Consider the following 19,075-nt stretch of genomic DNA (forward strand, 5'->3'; position numbering starts at 1 on the left):
AATAAATAAATAAACCTAATCACTTCCCCCCCAAATAATCATATATCAATATTGTTTCTTTAATTGTAACAAATGTACCATACTAATGCAAGTTGTTAATAATAGGGGAAACTGTATGGGGTAGGAGGTGGTCTATGGGAACTTGCTGCTCAATTTTTTTCTGTAAGTCTAAAATTGTTCTGAAAAAATAAAGTCTACTAATTAAAAAAATACATATCTCATTGTTGTTTTAAATTATGTTTCCCTGACGTCTGCTTAGGCTGAGTCTCTTCTCACATCCATGTTCTGTCAACCGCTTGTTCATACTTCTGCCCATTCTTTATTTTTTACCTTTTTTCTTACTGGCTTACAAATTTTTTTCATAGTAAGGATACCAACCATTTGTCTGTTACACATGCTACAACAATTTTTTGCAGTCTGTTGTTGTTGGCTATTTTATTTTATTTATGGGAACTTACATCACTCAGAAATCTTTTTTTCCATAACCGAATCTTTCTTTTGTATGGCTTCTGGGTTTCCTGCCCCCACAAGTTTCAATAATTATTCTTCTGAATTTTCTTCTAATATTTTTAGCTCTTATTTTTCACTCTAAAACTTTAATCCATTGGGGATCTATCATGCAGGTGGTGTCAGGTAGGAGTGGAGGATTTGACTTTATTTTCTTCCAGATGGATCACTGATATGGCAGCATCTTTTATTAAATAAACCAACTTTCTCCCTAAATTGACATTCCCCTGTGACAGAAAATAGATCCTTAAATCTTCTCCTGAGAGACTGTTCTCTGTGGTTCTCCATGCTGTCATCAACATCCAGCTCAAAAGCCCACACACACCATCTTCTTAAAGGCTGTAATCCATTCTTTCCAGCTGGAATCAACTTTTTCCCCACCTGGCCTCCCATGAAATTCATTCATTCAATTGCACGCACATTTATTGAGCTCCTCCTGAGTGTCAGGTGCTGGACCAAAGAAGACTGTCCCTGGCTTCTAGGAGTTCACGGTCTGGGGAGAAAGGGGGGGAGAACAACGTGAGGACAAGTGACTCTGGGGGTACAATGGTGGGAGAGACAGCAACTCCATTTCAGAAAAGCTTCAGGAAGGAAGTGATGGCTGAGCTGGTGAAGTGTCTAATGGTGAACAGGTGTTCGCCAGACAGCCAAGGTGGAAGGTGGGCAGGGAGGCAGGAATAGCATGTGCAAAGGCACTGAGGCACGACAAAGCCTGGTGTGTTTAGGGAGCTGCAGATGATTCAGAAGCCCCAGAAAAGGGATGCAGGTAGGGAAGAGAATGAAAGGGGCAGGCTGGGAAGGTAAGCAGAGCCAGAGGACCTGCAAGGGGGCCGCAGAGTCTGCCCTCTCTCCTGAGAAGCCCAGTGTTGCAGTGAGTGTGCCAGCTCTCACCTCCTAGCTCCACAGTCCACCTGGGCTATCCTTGACTTAGTTCTTTTCTTTCAGTTAGCTACTTTTTTCCTCTATAAAATGAATTCATCTTAAAGGGACACTTTGTATCACTTCCATAAATGGGAAACCAGTATCCCTTGCTAAAAATAAAAGAAAATAGAAGAAAAGCCTTAAAAAGAAACATATTTCTATGACAATTAAACTTGTTCATCTGGACTTTTTTTTTTTTTAAGGAATCTCCCAGCCAACACAACAAATACCTCACTTGAGGACACGCTGGTGTGGTGGGCAAAAGCGTGCACTCTGCAACCCGAGCCACCTGCATCCAAATCCTAACTCTGAAAAGCACCAGCTGTGAACCCTTGGGGCAGTCACCTTACCTCCTGAAGCCTCAGTTTTGTTGTACAATTAAATGAGAAAATTTGGGTACCATTTAGTGAGTGTAAACAAGATGCCTTGGCTAGTTTGGGGCTGTGGGAAGCCTTCCAAGCATTTGAAAAGGAGAGGGACACCATCTAGTTTGCATCTTAGACATCAGTCTCCCTCTGGCTGTGTGGGTGGGTAAGGAATGGCTGGGAGAGACTAGTCCTGGCTGCCGTGGTCCCGGTGAGCAATGATGGAGTCCCAAAGCCTGCAGTAGGATGGAGGACATGCCACTGGACCTCGGGAAAAGAGACTGGAGGCAAGACTGGCACCAAGATTCTAATGAGGTGGATAGTGGAGCCCTTCAAGGAGTGTGGAACACAGGAGGCCTTGGATCTGTGGGTCAGGATGTGTTGAGTATGAATTTGCATACCTTGAGTTGGTGGAGTCTGTTGAATCCTGTGTTTATAGTTGGTTGACTTCGGGTCTGGTGATCAGGAGTGAGTAGGTTATGCCTTTGGGCTCAGGTCAGACCCCCTACACACATCCTCCCCACCAGGCCTGCAAGGGTCGGGGCAGGGCAGGCCAGTGCTGAGTCTGCATGAGTGTGACAGCTATGGTGGTCCAGGGCAGAACACCAGTCAGAAAAGCGTCTCCAGCGGCAACCTTCCTGCTGCCTCTCCATGTCTTCTGCTGGTCCGTTAGGCCTCCATGGCTGCAGCAGACCCCTCCTGGGCATCACTGGGATTGCAGCCCCTTTCAGGCTGTGGCCATTCGGAGGCTCATTCTCCCGACGTACATTGAAATACTGGGGGTCTGGGGCACTAGAGGGGAAAAATGACGACCCCAAATGGGGTAGAGGGAGAAAAAACTAAGGAAGTCCTCCTCCTGAACTCTCTGGGGTCTCATCTGGCTACCACCCCAACCTTGCCCCTTTCTCAGGGCCCCTCCTTCCCAGGGTCCCATTTCAGATCAAATCTGGAATTGGAAGGTCTTGATTCCATCCCCTCAACAGAAGTCCAAGTCAGTGCGGCTCTGGGAAGCCCTCCAACCTCCCGGATTCCCCTGACGGTGTCTGCTCTCCATGCTGCTCTCTGCCCTCACCCATCCCAACAGTGCAGGACTGGGAAGAGAGAGGAGTTCCTCCAGTGGAGGTCGCGGTTGTCCTTCCCTCCGCCGCCAGGCGTCACCACCGGCTTGGAAATGGAAGGCTCAGCCAGGCCGTCAGCCCAGCCAGCCTTTACTGGGAGGTGGGGGTACCCTGCGGGATGGAAGCCTCGACCCTCGGGGTGGCTGCCACTGGATGCTTGGGACTCAGTGTCCCTCGGGGGTCCGGAGGGCCGCACGCCCCTGAATTCGGGAGAGTGCGGCCGGGAGTGGAGGCAAACCCGAGGGCCAGGGTGCAGGTGAGCGTGGGAACCCCGGCTCGCCGGGCCTCTACGTCCTCCAGGCGTCCCTTCTGAGAAGAGGTAGCGGGAATTTCTCACTACAGACGTTATACAGACCCTTTCACAAATAAAGCGTCTGAGGCTCCGTTTCCATGCCCCAGGTGGCACGACCCCTCTCCCCCTCTCAGTTGAGGGGGTTTCCACACAGAGCTGCCTCCCTGCAAACTCCTGGCCCCAAAGGCGACGTGTGAAAATCTGGTTGAATGAATAGCTGAATGTGAATATAACAATAGGTGGCATTTACCGAGCACCTACTATGTGACAGACGATTTTCTCAACAAGCCTGTACTTGGATACTGTTATTATACCCATGGTGGTGGGGGGGGGGGGGGGGGCAGGCACAAAGAGGTGAAGTCATTTGCCCAAGACACGGTGGCAAATCCCAGATTGGGACCCAGGCGATCTGGCTCCAGAGCTCGATGGTGCAACACCGCCTCTGAACGGCACACGCCTTTCGTTGTCTCAGGGCGTCTTCATCAAGCGCCTTGGCGCCAGGCACTGGCCAGCAGAGAGGGGGCACCGGGGGCGGGGGTGGCCTCGCCTTCCTCGCGGGGCGACGCGCCCACCGGCGGCGCCGCAAGTGCCCAGCAGGCGGCGCGCTGACCCCACTCGCGTCCCTCACGACACGCCCGCGCCGTCTCCATCGCCCCAGCGGGAGTCGGCGTGGACCACGGCGACCTGGGTCCAGCCGACAGGTGGAAGACAGATAAGCTGGTGCCAGCTGCAGGCTCCCTGCCAGGTGCCCTGCAGTCTAGCGGTCCAGCTCAGGCCCTGTTTTCTCCCCTTCGCCTCTCACCTGGGAAGATACTGACAGGTAGCAGGAAGAAGCTTGGCCAGTCTTCTTTTGTTCAAGTGCTTCGCTGTTCACAAAGCATTTCCCACCAGCTCAATGCAGACAAAAGTCCAAGGTGTACTATGTGTCCAGAGGAGAGCCAGATGTCCTCACACTCACCCAGTCCTCACCCCATGGAGGGGCAGTGTGGTCCCTCTTTATAGACAGGCAGCTGAGCCCCAAAGAAGACAAGAGGTTCCCCCAAGATCTCCCAGACAGCAGACCTCAGAGCCAGCCCCCGAACCCAGGGCTCCTGGGCTCCACGTCCTCCCCTTTTCCACTTTGCAAGAGCACGTATGGGAGCCTTTACAGCAAGAGTGAGGTCCCTTCTGGCTGGAGAGTCCTTTGAGAGGCAGGGATGTTGACAAAATGAGTCCTCAAAGCCTGAGGCAGGAGGCAGGCATGGTGTGGGACTTGAGTGGGACTCCGTCCCCTGCCCTATTCCCCTCTCTCTTCTGTCACTCCTCCCTACATGACCAGCCGTGGCAGCCCCATTTTGCACTCTCGCTGTGCTCTGTCCTTTGCAAGCTCCTCATACTGTCACCTCTGGTAACCCCTGAGCCTCCCACACTTCCCAGTCCTGTCTCCATCTGACCCCTACTCTGCCCCCAGCTCTCACTGCACCTGAGCACGTGAGACACCTAACTAAACCTGTCCAGGACCGGGTGCTGCATCTCTGCCTGCCAAACTGCCCCCTGTCCTCTGTCCCCCAGACTGGAATGCTGGGGGTCATCTTTGATGCTTCAACCCAGTCCTAGAGTCTAACTCCTTTCCATTCCACCCCTTGAACATCTTTTGAGGCCATCCCCTCCTTCCCATCCCTAGGGTTTCTGCCTTAATTCAGGCCACCATCACTTCCCAGCCTCCCGTTTTACCCACTCTCTTAAATCTCCTGCCACTCGAGTGGTCTTCCTAGTAATTGTCCTAAAGTGCAAATCTGCCCCCTATTCAAAACTTGTAAATTAAAAACTTGCAATAAAAAACAAAAATAAAAACATCTTAATCAGGGGGAGGGTATAGCTCAGTGGTAGAGTGCATGCTTAGAATGCACAATGTCCTGGGTTCAATCCCCAGTACTTCCATTAATAAACAAACAAACAAACCTACTCCCCCCCATAAATAAATAAATAAAATTGTACAAAAAAAAAGTCTTAATCACAGGATGAAGCCCCAAACCTAGACCCATAAAACTAGACCCATAAAGCCCTGGGCTATCTTTCCGGCTCTCTACGTCCCCTGCCCCACCACTACCCTCCCTGCCTGCAGTTCCTTCAAAGTGTCTGGGTCTTAGCATGGCTGCTCCCTCTGCCTGGAAGGCCCCTCCCCCAGCGCCATGGCTGACCAAGGCCTTCAGCCTTCAGACCCCAGCTAAACCGTCACATCTCTCAGAGCTCTCCCTGACCCCTTCCAGGTAACCCAGGACTTCTCTTTAGTTTCTCTCTCACTCAGAACTGGCTCTTCTTCTTCCTTCATACCACCTGCCAACATCTCAAGATTTTGTGTTTGCATATGCTTAGCCATTTAATCCCATCTTTCCCAGAGCCCCAGTTCTCCACGAGAATAAGGACTGCCATCCCTCGTTCACCAGCTGTACCCCCACACCCAGACAGGGACCCGACATAAAAGTAGACATCTGATAACTATTTGTGGAACAAATGAGTCTTTCATCTTGTTCTCATCAGAACCCCATTCCCAGGCTTGCTTTCATCTCTGGCCTTTGCATGAGTTGCTTCCTCTGCCTGGAAGGTTCTTTCCTTCCCCTCCCACCTGGGCTGATCCATACATCACAAGGCTAACTTCTCCGGGATTCGTCCTTGGACCCCTCTTTAGAATTAGGGTTTCCCTCTGGGCTCCCCTAGTCCCAGATACATAGCATTCTACCATAACATTTAAAAATGGCAAATGCCCAGGTAAACATGAGAGATTACTAGCAATGATGATCTATTCCTGCCTCTCCCCCGACCTCTCCACCCCACCTGGCTCAAGGGCACCTGCTCTCTGCCTTTCAGACCAGCCGGAACCCCATTTCCTATTCAGTCAAATAGGAACCTAGGCACCCCTGTGTTGTTTTCTTTCCTGCAGCACTGGGGAGGCAGGGAGGAGGGGATGGAGACAGATAGGGTTCTTCCAAATATGAGACTGAGGCAGGTGAAAGCATCAGAGGTGCCAAGCAAACAGCCAGCCAACCCACATCCAGGGTGCGCGTGGGCACCAAGGAGTCTGGGGGCTGAGGGGTGGGGCTACAGCATTGAGTTCTCCCCCTTCATTGAGCATCTGCCGCGCGCAGGGTCTAGTCCAGTAGGGGGGTGGGGATACAGAAAGGAGAGCCTGAAGGGCAGACACACCTGGGGTTACCTCCAGCACAGCTGTGCACAGAGTTTACTGAGTCTGTGGTCTCTCTTCCCATCCTGGGAGCAGCTGGAAGGACCAAGGTTGGGTACAGTTGCACAAAGAATCTTTGCCAAACCCAGTGGTCACTTTTACGTCACCACTTGGCCAGGCTGCTCTGCTCCTTTGAGCTGCTGTTCATTCCTTCTTTCCTGACACTCCCCACACACCAGTTTATCAAAGGGAAGTCCAGAGACCACAAACATCAGAGTTACCTGGGATAGTGCAAAAATACATGGCGCTGGGCTCCCATCTGCCGACCCTGGGGCGGGACCCTAGTGTCTGCATTGTACAGTAACCTCTGCTGGGTGCACACAGGAGTAAGAGCTCCATTGCTCCTGCTGCTTCCAGGACCAGCCCACCCACCCTCCTTGCCCCTGTCTACTGGTTCCTATCTGGAATCCTTTGGGGCTGCTTTTCCTCTGGCCACCTCTTAAATGCCAGGGTGCCCAGGGCTCCTCCATCCAAGCCCCTTACTCTTTTTTGTATATCCACACCTCCAGTACCCCAGACGAGACTTTCTTCTGCTCTTGGTTGGTTAACAGCACACAGATTTGAGCGACCAAAGCTGACCCCCACCACTCTCTCCCTGGAGCCCACTCTCTTCCCCCCGCCACCTATAGCACCCATCACAGCGAGCATCCTGCCTATGGCCCAAGCCAGAAACTTGGCTATCACACTTGACTCCCTTTCTCCCTTCCTCCCTTCTTTCAGCAACAACTAAATCCTGATTTGCCTCCTAAAGATGTTTTCAGTCTCCCCCTCCTCACTCCAGACCACTGCAGTTATCCCCTAACTGGTTCCCTCCCTCTCGTCTTTCCTCTTTCAAGTGAATTCTCCAAAAGCTTTCTAAAATGCAAATCTGACTATAATCACCAGCCTCCTTAAAACCTTTCAGAGAATCTTCAAGGTCCTAACCCATTGACCCGCACTGAAGACCTTCTATCAGCTGGTCCCCGCTTCTGGCTCCAACTTCCTCCCCTCTCCTCTGATCTCCAGTAACAGCAGACTGCTCCCAGTTCTAGCCTCCAGACCTTTGACCCTTCAGTCTTTACAACTCGGGCATCACCTCCTCCAGGAAGCCATCCCTCTCTGCTCCTGCCTCCATGGTCCTTGGTGCATCCATAGTACCTGGTAGAGGGATCTGTGATGCCACTCACCACACTGAGTTGTAATCATTGGTTTTCATGTCTCAGTTCTGCACTAGCCAGTGAAATCCTTGAGGGCAGGGATGGTGTCCCATTCATCTCTGTATCCCAGCCCCTGGCCTGGTGCCTGGCCCCGAGGACAGGCTTGGCCAGTGGTTGATGGATGAATGCGGAGGGGAAACTTGAAGGAAGTGAGAGCCAGGAAGGGCCGAGAGGGCAATGAGGGCAAGCCTGGCAGGAGGCGCAGCCAGAGCAAATGTGTGGGAATGAGAAAAGCAAGCTTCCCTTTATTGCATGCCTTACCTGCCCACCAGCCCTTGTGCCTGTGCTTTGTTTGCACATTCTGTCTCATTTAGTCCCTGTAGCAACAGACCAGGAAAAGGGCATCAGAGAACTAAAGCAACCTGCCCAAGGTCACACAGCCAAGCCTGGAGTGGAATCCAGGACTGTCTGGCCTGAAAACCTGTGCTCTTTCTGCTGGGTCACCCTGCTCTCCTGGGCACAGGACCTTCTGGAGATGACCAAGGAGTGGGCCCAGCTATGCCTCTGCCTAGCCGAGCACCGGAAACAGCTGCCCACGCTCCGGCCAACAGCCTCCTCCTCTCAGCTGGACCAGAGGTTCAGAGGCCAGGCCAGGATTTATCTGTTCCTTCCTCTCCTGGCTTAGTGGGGGGCGGGGGTATTTGACTCGACAGGCACCCCGCCGCCACCACCACCACCAAGGAAGGGCTGCTGCATCCTGTACCACCCAGGTGCCTGGGGAAGGCAGGGGGCTCTGTGATGCTGTCTGGGTTCTGCAGAATCTGTCTCCCTCATCGCACTTGGCCCAGGCTGATATTAAGATTCATCTGCATTCCCCGCGCACCCGCCTGGCAGATGGTGGGGGAGGAGGCTGGGTGCGTGCTGGGGGCTGCAGCCAGAGACCAAGCTGGTGCCTCGAGGGCCAGAGCAGAGGGCCCACCCATCGTGCCCCCTGGGCCCAGCCCAGGCTGGGACCACTGCAAATGCTGGGGTACCTCCTCAATCTCACAGCCTCTGAGGGGGTGCTAGGATCTGACCTTTGATTTTTTTTTCTAGGGACTAAAGAGGCCCTGCAATTCCAGGAAGAAAACATGGAGATATGGGGTGTGGGGGATGGGCCCCACCTTTGAGAACCTCAGATGAGGGTCTTTTTCTTTCTTCTTGCCCTGGAGGTTTGCAGAGACCAGAGCGAGCCAGAGACCCTGCTGGCAGAGGAGCCCCATGTCCCAGCCTGTGACTCCCTGAATCACAGGGAGGGCAATAGTGAAGAACAGAGAGGGTCAGCCTCCAGGGAGGCCTTTCCCACCTCATTCCCCAGCTTCTCACGAGGCTTATCCCCAACCCCAGCCCCAGAATCCGGCCTGGCCTCTAGAAGACTTTTCAGCCCAGGGCTCCAGTCAAAAGTTTGCTGTCACAGCAACTGGACTGAGAAGTACTGGGGGGGAAGGGAGGAGGGCTATCCCAGCCCCTCTGAGTAAAGTAGAAGAGGAAACTGACATGATAACAAAAGGAGTACAAGCTAGACACTTAGAAGAACTTCCCTCAGCACAGAAGCAAGTCTTGCAGAGAGGAAGTGGACTTTGGGGTGTGGGGAGAGGCTGCAATAAGGAAGACGTCCTTTTCTGGCTCTTGGAATGGGTTTGGAAAAAATGATCTTTCCAAATACCAAGTCTCTTGGGGTTCAGGGCAGGGCAGCAGACTGATATCCCCAATGCCCGCTACCGGGGACAGACGCCCTCCAAGAGGGGTGGAAAAAGTAGGGTTCCCTATCCCCGGGCCACCACCCTCTCCCTTCCTCGCCAAGAGTTACTCCGCCCCCGCGTCCTGCCCGTTTTGTCCTAAGTCCCCGGGCTGCGGGCCGGCAGGGGAGGAGTTAACTCCGGAGGTACCGGCTGGGCTCACAGTACCTGCCGCCGCCGCTGCCGCCGCCGCCGCCGCCGCCGGTGGGAGGGACGAGGAAGCCGGAGCCGCCTGGGCGCCAGGAGCGCTCCAGTCTGGCGGGGCGCTGCGCCGGGAGCGGCGGCGGGGCTCGGCGCGGCCAGGGGCGTCCGCCAGGGGGCGCGCCGCGACGGGGCGGGAGGGGCCGTCTGGTCTGGGGAATTGGCACAAGGACGAGCGCGCGCGCGGGTCCCCAACACATCTGGGAGACAGCGGCGACACTGGAACCGAAGGTGCATATCTGGAGCGGCTGAGCCATCGCGCAGCTGGGGCCCTTCGAGGCGCTAGGGGCGCACATCTGGGACCTCGAGAGGGGGCAGCGCCGGGCGCAACTGGACCAGGGGAGGGGGGCGGCGGCGGCTGCACAGCTGGACCTAAGGGGGCGGGGTCGGTCCTGGGCGGCTGGCAGAGCCAAGGGCCGCGGGTGGCCGGGCACTGGAGCATGGGACGGCGCGCCTGAAAGAGCAGGGGTGAGGAAAGGCCTGGGACCCCGAAGGGAAAAGAGGAGAGAAAGGGGCACGAGAGCAAAGAAGGAAGATGCAACTGACTCGCTGCTGCTTCGTGTTCCTAGTACAGGGCAGCCTCTATCTGGTGAGTGGTCCGCGGGGAGCTGCGCGGAGGGGCGGGGGCCCAGAGGATTGGGGGAGAGCGCGGGAAGCTTCCGAGGACAGAAACTTTCTCCCTTCCCCTCAACATCCCAGGGATGGAGGGGAAGCCTGGTGGCTAGGGGAGAGGGCGGGTCCGAGACCAGAGACTGTACAGAAAGGGTTAATTGGGGCGGGGAGAGGGTGCTGGGCTGGCCCACCCACTCGGCTGCTGGTGGCGGGAGGTGCGACGGGCACGAGGGAAAATACCCGAAGCCTGTCGCCAAGGGTTACTCGACCCCTTTCCCGGCCTTGGGCCGCGGGGCTGGGTAGTTGTGGAGCTGATGACCTGCCGGGGCAGAGGGCGTGGGCTTTTCTTCCCTGACCTCGGGGATCCGGAGGGCCCCGGGCTCTGGGTCCCCCAGAGCACGAGCGGGTCCAGGCGGGGGGCGGCCCCCGCGTCCCTCGCTCCCGCCTTCCCTCCCGCTTCCTCCCTCCCCGCCTGTTGTTTTCCTCTCCTCTCCCGGCTGCGCGCAGCCCGAGCCCCACAGGACCTGGGCAGGCGGCTCCCGCCCCGGGCGCCCGCGGCAGCTGAGCGGAGCGCCCAGAGCCCGCTCCCCGTGGGCTCGCTCGTGCCTTCCCGGCGGCCCAGGACGCAGGGAATCCACCCCGACCCCAGCCCAGGGTTCAGCTCCCCCCGCCCTCGACCCAGCGCCCGCCAACTGCCACCTCCCAATCCTGTCGTGAAGAAGCCTCAGCCTCACATCTGTATCTGCCCCTTTCCTCAAAACAATAATCCCCCTTTGCCACTGTGTGGAGAGCCTTCCCCTTGTCACAGCCCCAGCTGGAGCCCTTCTCCCCAACCTCCAGCCATTTAGCTGTGACCCCCGGGGCCAAGTACACACAGGTCTGCCGCCTTGAGCCCACCTCCCAGAGCCTCCGCTCCTGCTGTCCCTCTACCCTACCCTTGGGTCCTGACCCGCAGGGCCACCACACACAACCTTGGGCATGGCCAGGGTCAGAACAGGGGACATCATCTTGGGGCAAACTTCTTTGGAGCCCTTCAGACCCCAGTCTCCAGCATCCTGCATCCTCACCCTAGGGTGGCCAGCAAATCCAGATGCTGCCCAGCTGAGAGGTGGTGCCCCTGGTGCTGATAACAAGACACATAGGGCAAGTACTCTTTTCAAAAGCTGAGCAAACCCACACCAGGTGGCTGTCCTCAGGAAACCTGGTCCGTTCCCTGATGCCCTCCTGAGCTGTCCTATGTTTGAGCTGGTCAGGCTGCCCAGCGGGCGCTCCCCACAGCGCCTCCAGGAAGCCTACCCAGGTGTTGCCTGTCACTAGAGTTGATGCAGCAGAGGCCAGACGAGCCTCTGCGGAGCTTTACTGGAGATTCTGGGTGGGCTTGGGGATTGGAGAAAACCCCTAGAGAAGGACCCATCTGGTCCATGAGTCTGGGAGTTCAGTGGGATGGGAAGGATGACCCCATGTGACTTAGCCTTATAGTGATGTAACCTTTGAGTCTAGTGTCCCCATCTGTGAAATGGGAATAATAAGAACTCCTGCCTCCTAGTGTAAGTAATGTCCTAGCATGTTATCATCAGCGGTCCCTGGAGGAGTGTTTGGCCTTCCTGGGTGTGGGGCTCACCCCAGGTCTCCCCTCTAGTCCTCCTACCAAAATCTAAACTGCATTTGTACTTGAGAGAGAATTTCAGTGGGTTCTGTTTTCTTTTCCATTGTCTGTTAGTTCTCTCTGAGGATAGAAACCATTCCAGGGTGGGGATGGTGTCTCATCCAACAGACTAGGAAGTCCCAAAAGGCAGGGGCTGCACCTGTGTCCAGCACAGAGATGGAGCTCCCCTATCTGTCATGGGGCTCTTTGAGGGCAGAGACTATGCCTCCCTCATCAGCCTGGGAATTTCACAGAGGCAGGGATTCCAGCTCTCCCATGACGGGGGTGGGGGCTGGTCTGTCAGCACAGGGACATGCTTCTGCCATCAGATGAGGGCTCCCCCAAGATCAGGAGCTAGGCCTCCCCTAATCAGACTGGGGACTCCCCAGGAGTAGGGGCCTTGTACCTCTGCTGCTGTGATCCACTGGACAGAATTCTCTGCCATCCTTCCAGACTTTGAATAATGGCCAGAGGCAGGGCAGTGGGGAGAGGAGGTAGGGGTGACCTCCATGTCAGAACATGAGATGGAATCACGACACAAGCCAGAGTGCAAACCCAGCCCCCAGCGTAAGTGGGCAACATGCAGAGGCCCCAGGTCAGAGTGGAAGAGGGCAGAAAAATGATGCTGGCAGCGAGGAGCAGTGGACCAGAATTCCTGGGTCTTCTGGGGAACCAGAGCACTCACTCTTCCCCCCAACTCCCTCCATAGGTCATCTGTGGCCAGGATGATGGCCCCCCTGGCTCGGAGGACCCTGAGCACGATGACCACGAGAGCCAGCCCCGGCCCCGGATGCCTCGGAAGCGGGGCCACATCTCACCTAAGTCCCGCCCCATGGCCAACTCTACTCTCCTAGGGCTGCTGGCTCCACCTGGCGAGGCATGGGGGGTCCTTGGACAGCCCCCCAGTCGCCCGAGCCACAGTCCCTCACCTTCAGCCAAGGTGAAGAAAATCTTTGGCTGGGGTGACTTCTACTCCAACATCAAGACGGTTGCCCTGAACCTGCTCGTCACAGGGAAGATCGTGGACCACGGCAACGGGACCTTCAGCGTCCACTTCCAACACAATGCCACGGGCCAGGGCAACATCTCCATCAGCCTCGTGCCCCCCGGTAAAGCTGTAGAGTTCCACCAGGAGCAGCAGATCTTCATTGAAGCCAAGGCCTCCAAAATCTTCAACTGCCGAATGGAGTGGGAGAAGGTGGAACGGGGCCGCCGGATCTCGCTCTGCACCCACGACCCCGCCAAGACCTGCTCCCGAGACCACGCTCAGAGCTCAGCCACCTGGAGCTGCTCCCAGCCCTTCAAAGTCGTCTGCGTCTACATCGCCTTCTACAGTACGGACTATAGGCTGGTCCAGAAGGTGTGCCCGGATTACAACTACCACAGTGATACTCCCTACTACCCCTCTGGGTGACCCCGGGCAGGCCACAGAGGCTGGGCCAGGACTGGAAGGACAGGCCTGCCCACACATGAAGCCATCTGTCTGGGTACTGGGCAGGGAAAGGAAGAAGCCTCGGGCGGGGAGCAGGGGTGGGTGGAGAGGAGGTGCCAAGTGGGGCCAGGGCCAAATCTCAAGTGGTAGGGAAAGGGTCCCAGCAGCTGGCCCCAACCTGATGTTGCAGAGTGACCAGCACACAGGAGCACCAGCCATGGAGTGGGTTCTCCGGGCAGCCTCACAGGCTGACTGAGGGACAGGAAGATGCTGGGTGCAGGAGGCCCGTGGGGCAGGCAGACCAATAAAGTCATTGAGAGGAGCCTAAAACCTTGGCTCCCTCCCTGCCATCCTGAGAAAGAACAGCAACAAGGAGAGGGTTATTTCATCAGTGTGGACACCAAGTAGGCGCTGAAGGATGGCTGACACTGGGCATCCCGGGAGCCAGCATGGGGTGGGGGTGGGGGGCAGGAGGAACTCTCCAGCCCCACCCAGAGGGCAGCCCTAAGCCTTTCATCCTGGACGGTGGACTGAGCTGGGCTTGAGGCCGAAGTGGTGATCCTTAGAGTCTGATATCTTGACAGATAGACCATCTGCCCAAGCCAGGCCACCCTTTTCCAAACTTTCTTCTTCTGCCATTGCTCCCCACCCCAACCCTCATGCTGAAGGGACACCAGTCCTTAAGCTGAGACAGAGGGTGATGGTGGATCTCCCAGCACCAAGGCCACAGGCGGAAGCCCACCCGTGAGCCACGTGGCCCTCCTCTGCCCCATCCCTCACTAGATCCTCTGGGAGCTTCCTTGTTCAGCGCGTGATCCTTCCATAGCCAGCCTTGCCCATCAGACTGGGGCGCGGCCGGATAGATGCCTCCCTCGTGACCGGCGGGGCCATCAGCAGCTCTGGGCAGGGTGAGGCCAGACTGCGGAGGGTGCGCCGGACCTGTTCTGTAGTGTCTGTCTGTGGGTGGGGGGAGGGGGGAGGTTTTGTGAAATCACCTGATTGTCGACTTCTGTGTGCAGAATCTTGTTCTTGGAGCAGGGAATAAAGCTTTCCCAGGGCGTTGGACTCTGAGTGGTCTGGGAGGTAGGTTGGAGGTGGGGGAAAGGGCCACAGGTGCCCCTGTGGTCCAGCAGGCAGAAAGACAATACCTGGAGGCCAGAGTCGCAGGGCTCCAACAGCTGCTGGGGCTGATGCTCAATGATGGCTCCAAGGCTTCCCTCTCCACCCCCCTTCCAGCCACGAAAGCTGGGCCAGTGCTGTGCTGGTGGGGCTGGGGGTGGCATCTGCAAAGCAGCTGGGAAGGAAGAGCCAACAGGCAGGATGGCCACATCGGGGTGTTCCTTGTTGCCTTCCTGGATCCGCCATCTAGGTGGGCCCAGTGGGGTGTCAGCTCTCTGTCAGTAGTTTGCTCTGTGGCCTTGGGCAAGTCCATTCCCCTCTCTGGTTCTCTTTTCATTTCTTCTCTATAAAATGAGGAGCTTGTCCAGCCCAGAGGTTCTGAAATGTGAGTGGGCCCCTGAATCACCAAGAGGGCTGTTAAAACCCAGATTTCTGGGTCCCACCCTATAGTTGCTAATTCAGTAGGTCTGGGGTGGGGTCTAAGAGTTTGCTTTTCTAACAAGTGTGCCCAGGGAGATGCCAATGCTCCCTGCCCAGAGATCGCACTTCGAGGACCGCGCAGATGTCCTCTGAGTTCCTTCCTGGCTCCGGCTTCCTAGGATGACACGACCCCTCTGATGCTCTCCTCAGCTGTGATTCCCAGCTGCTTCTCCTGTGGCAGTCGCCTGGGAAGGGTCCCTTCAGAGAACCATGAGCACTGGGTTTCTGGTGTGGTGACATGCTAGGGAAGGAACAGGCCAGGGTGGAGTGGCGACAGAAGCGGGCTTGAAAGCAGCCATTGTCCTGCCCTGCCCTGCCCTGCCCTAGCCAGTAGAAGGGCTTCAGAGTGGCTGCCTGGCTGCCTGGCTGCCCATGGGGAGGGGGGCACCTCACCTGGGCCTGAGCTGGGCCCTTCGGGGCTCCGTGAGGGGAAGGCTGGGCTCCCACTACCAAGATCACAGTACCTGCTCGAGGGGGCCATTCAGGATCTGTATTCTTGGGAGGGCAGCACACAGGCCCCTGGAGTCCCTTTTGGCTGAGGAGCCAGAGTGAGGGGAGTCGGGGCGTGAGGTAAGGTGCTCTCACCACCCCCAGCCCATCTCCCCTGCCCACCAGCACTCAGCGCAGATTGGTACCCTCCCACTGCAGAGCAGAGCTGCACAGGGCCTAAGAGACCACCTTGCTGTAGTCCCACGTTGTACCAAGTGACCCAGGAGGGTGAGTGACCCGAGCCCACACTCCTATTCCAGCCTCTGCCCTGCAGTGTGCGTCCAGGGGCCGGGCTGGGTCTCCGGAGCAGTCTTGAGACACTCCCTAACTCCTCCATGCCACCGTCTCCGTTCCCACCCTGAGGACAGGGCTTGGGCCCTGCCATGGAGGGCGTGGGCTTGCTGGAATCTGGTGCATGGTCCACCTGTGGAAACACCCTGGACCCCGACTGTGACTGTGAGTGGCTCCCACAGCCCTGCGGGCAGGGCGGGCGCCGGAGAAAGGGAGGGAGGGAGGGAGCGCTGAGCGCGCCCCAGGCCCCTCCTCTGTCTGGCCCTGGCCTGGCTGAACTGTCAGCGGGATGAGGGGGCACTCTGACCCACCCCCTCTGGCTCCGCTGCTCCTCCTGCGGAGAGCCAGATGCTGCCGACAGCTGGAAGGCTGGCCTGCCTGGCACACAGTTCTGCCTGCACAGGGGGTGGGTTCATTTTAATAACTTCATTTCACCCTCACGCACACTCTGCCGCCTCATCCCTCCTTTTTCACCTTCCCCAGTAACGCGGCGGTACTTCTCAGTTAGGATCGTGCCAACATATTTCCTCCCGAATCATAATTCTTTTAGAATAGCCCTATTATAATAGCCCTTTGCGCCCTATTAGTCTTGCCATCACCAGATACTTCCTCGTCCGCTTAGTCCCACAAAGGTAAGGGCTCCATCAAAGCTTCTAGCTATGGAGGTGCCAACCTCTGCCCCCTTGATGAGTAATGCTTGGAGCATCCCCCTGGGAGATGGACCCCCAGTCACTGCCAAGTGCTTGGACCCCCACTCTTGCCACTGGAAACTCACAGGAGAGCACATTGCTCGGGAACAAGCCTATCTCCTCTCCCAGAGGGAACCTCTAGGTCCCACCCTCACCCCCAAACCTTTGGCGTTCCCCAGCATCATCACCCTTCAGATCTAGCTTCTGGTCCTGAGGCCCTGCTCCCCTGCCTGCTCAACCAGGCTGGGGAGCTGGCCCAGGACAGGGTCCTTGTCTCCTCTGTTACAGTGGCGCCTCTGCGGCATGCCTACCAGACTAGGGGCTCTTTGGGGACAGGAGGCCCTGGGGCCAGGTTCTGTGCCTTCTTTATCAGATTGGGGTCTCTCTGAGGGCAAGAAATACAAAATGGATGGAGAGGGGGAAGCTTGTTATTTCTAAGCATTGGAACACCTGGAGGTCGCCTCTGTCCTCCGTCTTGTGTACATCTAGGCAAGCATTCCCATCTGGGCCTCAGCATTCCCATCTCTATGGGGGGGTAAGTCTTCCCAGCAGCCTCTGATGCTAGCAAGAGGAAATACATATTAGGTCAACTGGCACTGATGACATCTTCCCCTTGATGGACCTCAAGTCAAAGCAAATGGGTGCCTGGGTTCCTCCTCCCTCCTCTCTCCTCCCTCCCCTCTCACTCTACTTCCCCGAGATGAGCAAGCAGGAACTGAGTCACCCCCTTTCCCATCCTTGGCAGAAATGCTAGTGACCTTGCATGTGGCAGACTTCCGTGGCAAGGCCCATTGCTCAGAGATGCTCGAGGTGGTAGGTGGGGAGGGAAGCTGGTGGAAGGGTGTGGTGGGGGATGGAGGCAGCTGAAGGTCATGTGTGAAGCGACTAGGGTGCTGGATTATTGAGTGGGTATGGATAAGGGGTTGTGGGAGACACAATGAACCAGTTGCTCCATGTTGGGAAGTGATCCAATGTCATAGCTGGGCGTGGGAGAGAGAAACGTCACTTCTGAAGACAGTCCTGCCAGAAGAACCAGGGGCTGGGTGACAGGCAAGGAGAGGAGCTACTGGCCCCACTAGGCAGAGGCAAGATCGGGCGAGGGCAGGCAGCACCTGCCCATTATACCAAAGTCCTGGAGTGGCAGCTGGTAAGCTGTCCCCAAGGCACAAACGCCAGAGTAGAACAGGCACTCAGAGGTTGGGGGCTGGGCTCTGGTTCCACAGGAGACCCCATTTTCTGTTGGCCTGCCAAGCTCAAGGCTGAACTGGTAACAATCCAAGCTAACGTGTCTAGTTCAAATCCTTCCAGTTCATCATCTCTGAGCCACCTGGCTAGATGATCCTAAGGGGCACATTAGCACCTTTTGAGCCACAGAAGCTACCAAAAAAACTAGCAACGTGAGTGTTGCAGGAAGATACATCTGGATCCCAGTTCTGGGTCTATAACTTATTAGCCTTGGACAAATGACATAATCTCCCAGAGTTTCCTTACATGAAAAACTGGGGATCTATTACCTGCCTTGGAGCATTGTTGGGAAAATTAAATGTTACTCCCTCCTCCTTGTTTCTGGATGTGTGTTTCTGTTCACGTCAGGCTTGCTCCTGGTGTGGGTAGGTGGAAGTGCCCCAGCCTGGAGGTAGGAGACCTCGTTTCCTCCCTGGTTCTGTCCCTTAATTCATGTGGCAGAGACCACTAATAATCCATTTCCCCTTTCTCCATAGTAATGGAATTCTCAATTTTTAGCTGAGCACATGACTGCCTGAAAAAAAAAAATTTTTTTTTGCTTCTCTTGCACCTAGATGTGGCCATGTGACTTAAAATCTAGCCAGTGACATATAAGCCAAGGAGTTCTTTGGCAACTTCCGAAAGTCTTAAGATCGTTGATGTACACGTGTGCCCCTTCTTCTTTGTTCCATCCTCTGTCCTGCTGCCTGGAATGTGTATATGATTGCTGGAGCTCTAGCAGCCATCTTAGACCATGAGGGATAAGAGCCATACCCTAGAAGCTGCAGAGCAATGAACTGGAAGAAATCCTGGCCCCTGAAAAATTTGTGGAATAGAAATATCACCCCAGTCCTAGGCTCCTACCTTCACTTTTTATGTGAGAGAAAAATCGAATTTCTTTCTTACTTCTATCAAATTTCTATCTCATTGGGTCTCCGTTTCTAGCAGTGATGTCTAGCTCCACTTGATTCGGTCGATGTGGTTGAGTACTTCAGTTCTGTTGACCTCAGTTTCCTCACCTGTAGAAATGAGGAAATGCTCACATATGTTGCCGCACGTCAGAGAGGTTACACAGACTCACGGGCAAGAAGGTACTTGGGAAAGCGCTGGTCCTCTGCCCCCTCTCTGGCACTGAGGCGCCATTTGGGAGGCAGAACAAGTTGCTGCTGCAGTGCAGGGGGCCCCTGAGAGGCTCAGAAGCATTCACTACCCCTGTCTGAAAGGCCTGCAATTCCCCAATTGAGCCCCCACACGTCTGAGTCCCCATCCACGTTCTGATGTTGGTGACACACAATCCTCGTTAAGGGCCTGACTGATCCCAGCCAGATGGGATCCTAATTTAATTAAAACCCTTTAATTACCTGCAACAACACAGCTTTGGAAGTCCAAGGCAGAAGGGGGCCTGCGACGGGAGGGGGATCTTTGACAGGGCAGAGTAGGGGCTGCCCTTTCGTCACTCTGGGACCCTGGGGTTGTAAGGCGCTCCTCCTACCAGGGTGGGCTCAGGCTGTGCGGAGCAGCCGTATGGCCCGTGTTTCTGGCTTGGTCCATTGCCA

The 19,075-nt window shown here is 55.8% G+C and overlaps 1 protein-coding gene, 1 long non-coding RNA gene and 1 other non-coding gene across 3 annotated transcripts; 2 read left to right on the plus strand and 1 right to left on the minus strand.

The window, feature by feature from the left end:
• Nucleotides 1-418: 418 nt before the first annotated feature.
• On the minus strand, nucleotides 419-8,379 carry LOC116157918 (uncharacterized). Its single transcript, XR_010384407.1, has 2 exons — nucleotides 7,881-8,379; nucleotides 419-1,000 (listed from the first exon to the last, which is right to left on the minus strand). It is a non-coding gene; the product is annotated as an uncharacterized LOC116157918 (long non-coding RNA).
• TRNAS-AGA (transfer RNA serine (anticodon AGA)) lies at nucleotides 5,051-5,123 on the plus strand. Its single transcript has one exon. It is a non-coding gene; the product is annotated as a tRNA-Ser (tRNA).
• Nucleotides 8,380-9,689: 1,310 nt separating the features above from the next.
• Nucleotides 9,690-14,431, plus strand: NXPH3 (neurexophilin 3). Its single transcript, XM_010998598.3, has 2 exons — nucleotides 9,690-10,127; nucleotides 12,505-14,431. The coding sequence occupies exons 1-2, from the start codon at nucleotides 10,074-10,076 to the stop codon at nucleotides 13,207-13,209; spliced, it is 759 nt and encodes a 252-aa protein (XP_010996900.1). The 5' UTR covers nucleotides 9,690-10,073; the 3' UTR covers nucleotides 13,210-14,431.
• The last annotated feature ends 4,644 nt before the right edge of the window (nucleotides 14,432-19,075 follow it).

The sequence above is a fragment of the Camelus dromedarius genome, chromosome 16 (assembly GCF_036321535.1).
Source record: "Camelus dromedarius isolate mCamDro1 chromosome 16, mCamDro1.pat, whole genome shotgun sequence".
NCBI lineage: Eukaryota > Metazoa > Chordata > Mammalia > Artiodactyla > Camelidae > Camelus > Camelus dromedarius.

What these genes read in the sequence shown, in the direction of transcription:
- NXPH3 (XM_010998598.3), top strand. Translation starts at nt 10,074, where the DNA reads ATGCAACTGACTCGCTGCTGCTTCGTGTTCCTAGTACAGGGCAGCCTC. An exon ending in TACAGGGCAGCCTCTATCTG is followed by an intron (nt 10,128 to 12,504) that starts GTGAGTGGTCCG and finishes CTCCCTCCATAG; the next exon opens with GTCATCTGTGGCCAGGATGA.